General features: G+C 46.9%; 1 protein-coding gene across 1 annotated transcript in view; it reads left to right on the top strand.

Moving 5' to 3' along the window:
* Positions 1-4: 4 nt before the first annotated feature.
* Positions 5-5,240, top strand: part of LAMB1 (laminin, beta 1) — a gene marked incomplete at its 5' end in the record, with an annotated part of 21,361 nt that continues 16,125 nt past the window's right edge. The window contains one exon of the mRNA XM_010072796.1: positions 5-71. Within this exon, the coding sequence (XP_010071098.1) occupies positions 5-71 (67 nt within the window). The remainder of the gene's footprint in view (positions 72-5,240) is intronic.

Raw genomic sequence — 5,240 nt, 5'->3', positions numbered from 1 at the left:
GGGCTTTGGAGGCCGAACCTGCCGGGAGTGCCAGGAGCTCTTCTGGGGCGACCCAGGCACGGAGTGCCGAGGTGAGTCCAACGCCAGCGCCTGCTCCTTTTGGAAATGACCTGGTGGCTGGGTGCGCCATCACCCCCCAGTGTGCTGGGGCACCCCTGCCCGGAGCAGCCCCTCCGGTGATGCCCGCTGGTGCCCACGAGCCTTGGAAATGAGGGAGGAGGGTATGGTAGGGGCTGTCCCCAGGGTTTTGGTGCCTTCCATGATGGGAGGCACGGCAGAAGCCTTGCCCAACGCTTGCCTGGTTTATTTTTTGTTGGATGCTTATTTAGAAGCAAACCTCTCTGTTTGGAAACCGACTCTTCTTTAACCATTACATTGCAACGCTGCCAGGTAAGTCAGCGTGGTAGGAAAACATCTCACAAGTGTTTGGGTTTGAGACATGGTCTGGAAACCAGTTTCCTTCGCCTTTTGATTGTCTGTAGTAAGAGGCCACTGTCTCCTCTTGTGTCTTGTTAGGGAAACTGGGCCTGAAGAAATAAGGTTTTTGATTTTGTTGGAGAGTTCCCTTATTTTTCAGATGGAAATAAAGGAGTGAGCAGAAACTGCAGCGGGCTTGCCATAGCTACATGCCGCAAAACAGAGTGCCATGAAGTCGCTTGTTTAGAAAACTGGCTGCTCTCTGTCCTTTCATTATAAACAAGTCTGTTCATTAGCTGGAGAAGAAACTTCAAACACTGTCCAGACCAGAACAAACTTGTATCCCTGAGCTGTTCAAATAGGAGCCTTTGCCAGGAGGGTTTGCAGTAGATTAAGGTATTTTTTCCTGCAGGGAGGAATGTGCTTGCTGTGGTCTTTAATAAATCCCTTACAATAGAGATACCTTAGAGCCCATTATCTAACCAGATAGGCAGGTCACAGCTACGTGGTTAATGCAGCAGATGAAAGGACTGGGGAATTGTCCTGGTTCCTGAGTACATATTGGGTTTCTCGGGGAGGCTGTGTGTGTTCTGGCATGGCGAGTGGTGCTGACCCTGCTGGCTCTAGGGCAGGGATTGTCTCTTGGTATCAGCCGTCTCCATCAGAGTTTATTGGTGGAGTCCATCTGCATACCTTATCAGCAGGATTTTGCCACGGACCAGCATTTCTGGCATCTCATGAAGATTCAGCTGCCTTTTGAGCATGTGAAAACCTGCTTTTTAACGCTTCTGAAGTAAAGAGAGGATATATTCTTCAGAATTCTTTCCCATGCAAACTCTAAACTCTCCAGCCCACCACCCTTTCTGCCCCCAAGTGATATGGGAGTCTCACTTGGGTGGAAATGCAGATTTTCCTTCAGGATTGCGTCCAGCAGGAGGGGCAGGCGGGGAGAGCCGGTGCCTGGGGCTGAGCTGCAGCAGCCTGCGGTGTGATGCCCTGGATGGGCTTGAAGCGTGCGCTCGCTCATGGAGCACATCCAGCCCCACAGCGCTGCCGAGTCTCTCCAGCGTGGTGGGGTCAGTGCCTCCCACCCTGTCTCCCATCCTTCCTCGGCAGGGAGAGAAGTGACTTCTCAGCCCTCATTTAGTCCCAGTGAGTGAAGGGGTGATGTTCAGGCTGACAGCCGTGCAGCTGCCGCATGGGCAGGTAGCAGCTTTCAGTGGTAAGCAGTTTGCAGGAGAACTGGAGAACTGTGCCATTTAAGGAATTACAGAGCAATGTCCCTGAAAAATAGCTTAAATATGGCCTGCAGCCAAGGTGAAGCTGGAACAGAGAAGAGGACTCATCACAAAGACATTGGCTCCAGCTGCAGAGGGAAACAAGGACTCCTGGCCATGGTGTTTGACACCTGCCCTCAGTGGCATGCTCATGCTGGTCCAAGCAGCCAGAACAGCCATATTTTGTGCTACGTTCAGGAAGAAAATACAAACTGATTTGGATGGGGAAGGGCAAGAGAGCTCTGAAACATGTGAGTATGGATGGACAGTCTTCGCTGCGGGCAGTGAGCTGTTGCAGGGATGTGGATATCAGTCCCGATGATTCTGTGGTGGGATCTTCTACTGTCCAGGGCAAGTGGCTTCTGCTCAAGGTTGGAAATCACAGGGTGCATCGCTCAAGGGACAGTATGTGATCTCTTCTTCACAAGAGGTTTTCAAGCTGTTGGCACCAAGAGACATGGGCTCCCGCTGAGAAATGGGGCCCACCTTGCTGTGACACCCTTTCCAAGTTCTATAGTTAGTAAAAATACACAAAAAGTGAGGTCCTGTGAACACAAGTGCATGCAAATAACCTCTGGATGCAGCTACGTGGAGACGCACAAAATGGCCCAGGTAGGACAGGACAGGGGCTGCAGCCCCCCCACAGGTTCCCAGGTGCTCACAGCGGCGCCGAACTGTGGAGGTGGCCCCTGGGTCCCAACGTGCTCCGCTGGAAACCAGATTCCAGTCCACGCTTCCACACTGTCCCCGTCAGTGGCCGTGACCATTGCAGGCTGCTGCCTGTCTTCTGTTGTAGTAATCTTGGCAAGATTGGAGATGGTGAAGCAGAAGCTGGGGAGGCAGGTATTTGTGCCTGGTCTGGGTGCTTCAACTTGCAGTTTGCTCCCTCCGGTGGAGAGAAAATGTCATCCCATGGGTCTTCTTTGCGTCTCCCCGGTGATCACACTGGGACCAGACTGCTGGGGCAAGCTAAGGTGGGTGCCTACATTTGGGCAGCATCTCAAGCCCTCAGTACTGGGTACAGTCCCGCCACCCACAGATGTCCGGTGGGGACTACACACTGCAGAGAGTCTGTAGGACTGGGTCTCTGGAAAAGGCATACCCCATGCTTTAAAAAATCACAAGACTCATTTAATATGACAATGCCTGGAGCAAGCACAGGAGGGGCACAGAGGATAGGGAAAAGCCCAGCGCATCTCTGTCAGCCTCATGCAGGTCCCCGTGAGGAACACAGCCAGCAGGAGCTGTGGAGTGAGCATCGCCTGCTTGGGGCACAGCACCAGCCTCTTTGCAGGACTCTTCTGGCCTTTGTTTCAGCTACAAGCTATATGCAGCTCTACACGAGCCTGCACGTGAACGCGTGCATGTGTACAACAGTCCTCGCTAAGGTAGTAAATAATAGGATTACAAATTTCATCAAACTCAAGTCTCCCGGGCATTCTGCTGGAGCTTTTCCAAAGCTTGGTAACCACAGTGCAGGACTCAGCATGCTGAGCTCTGTGCCGACTTCAGCCCACAAAGCATATTTCTGGCAGGAGGCTCCAGGCTCCCAGGAAGCCTCAGAGATACGGTGTGGCTGCAAATGCGTCTTGAACAATGCCCTTGCACAGCAGATTTTTGAAGTTCGTGTTTCATATAATATAAAGGAGATGACAATTTTACTGTCATTAATGTTTTAAGAAATTGAACAAGCAGAACAGAGTGCAGTTAGTAAAAGGCACTGCATGAGATTGAAAGTTAGGTTGTATTGCTATCTCCCTTTACAAGAAGCTTACCTGTGTCAATATTTTTCTGTGTTGGACTTTAGTATCAAGCCCTATTGTAAAAAACATAATTTAGTTGAACCAAGATGAAAAAAAAGAGTCACGTTCTTATCAAATACTCATTACAGACATTTGCAGAAAGTTGTTTTTCTCAGTTATTAGTCTTTGTTATATACCTGGTGCCAAAAGATCCATTCACTGAAAATTACCCCCTTGCCGCTTTGTAGTTGTAATTTAACACCTGGGACTTGAACTAGTCACGTAGGCTGCTTTTATAGGAGGTGTTCATGGTGCAGAGAGGAAGATGAGCAAATGTTTCTTTTCCTTCTGTGGCAAGTGTCTAAAGGAAGTCAGACAAATTCTGCGCTAAAGGAAATAAAATTTTCACTTTGAGTTTCATAATTTCAATTGACCTGTGGTCTTAAAATATTGTAATGTACATTGATTGTTTACAGAAAATTGCCCTTTTGTTAAGGCCTGCTGGCATGTTAAAATGCAGCACAACTCTAGTGATTCTAGGTTGGGATCTTATCTTAACGCTTGTACTGAAAATCATGACACTGAGGAGTTAGGAATATGCTTACAGGGTAATTTGAATCAAAAGCTGATTATTCAGAAGAAATTTGTAGCTCTGCAAAACTTTCAACCTTACAAATTGCTGAATGGTTTTATCATCATAGTGCCTCACTACCACTGGGAAGTGATGCCAGGAAATCATGTTTGAACAAACCTTTTGTTTTTTTGCTGAAGAGGAGTTAAGCATTTGATGCTCTCTGTCCCCGTTCTCAACTAGTAAAGAACATATTTCTGCAAAAATGATTTCTGTTCTGTGTAGGATGATGTATGACACTCGCTTGTTCCTAGCATTCTGCAACAGGCATTAAACACTGAGACTGAGCTTCATACAGCCCTTTCAGTATCCATTATCTCATCTTGGCTGTCGTATCAACTGCTGTGGCACACCCTAATTTAAACTAAGGGATATGCAAAGATGCCACATTAAATTACAGCAGTTCAAATGGAAGTGAGTTCTAAATATTTAAAATCAGAGGGAAAGGTAGCAGAGCTGTCAGAGGAAGTGAAAGACACAGTGGTTCATAGATCCTTGTGAGTTTGAAGCAAACCACTTGAGCTCGTCATTTACTTCTTTGGGATTTCTCCGCTTAGGTTTCTACACGACTACATTCAATAAACATGTGTAAGTGTTACTTTTATCTTTAAGATCAGGAAAAAAAAATACTGAAAGAGAAATGCATTGATCAAGGTGGTATAAAACTTACTTATGGATACTCTGTGTGTGCGTGCACATGGGCACATGTGTTTGTGAACAGATGAAGCTACAATCTTTTGTAGTCATAAGTTGCAAATCAGCAGATCCTGACTGAAGAATTTAGCTAGAAAATTTTCCTGTCAGAAACATGATTTCACTTAACTCATGCCACAGAAGAATGTCTGCTTGATTTAAACACTCAGTTAAAGAAAACAATACACCCAGTTCCAGAATGACATTTTGAAACAGAAACCTATTGTTTAACTTAGTAAATGCTCTTTGAAAACCCTCGGATCTTTGACCAATGATTTCAAAAAACTTATTTTCCTCTGCTATATTTTCCATGGGAGGCTCTGCTTACCCGGGGACAGACTTGATCCCTGTCTAACTGATCTTCAAAGCAAGCAGCCCAGTTTGTGTTCACTTGAAGCCCTTCACCCTGGCCTTCATCCACCCCTCTGTATGAAGGGAGAAAATCAAGGCATTTAAAAAGAGCCTGCAGGGCTTTATGTC

Source organism: Pterocles gutturalis, unplaced genomic scaffold, assembly GCF_000699245.1.
Source record: "Pterocles gutturalis isolate BGI_N339 unplaced genomic scaffold, ASM69924v1 scaffold30567, whole genome shotgun sequence".
In the NCBI taxonomy this organism is placed as follows: Eukaryota; Metazoa; Chordata; class Aves; order Pterocliformes; family Pteroclidae; genus Pterocles; species Pterocles gutturalis.
Note: the sequence above shows the minus strand (reverse complement) of the source record. Positions and strands in the feature narration are given on the sequence as shown.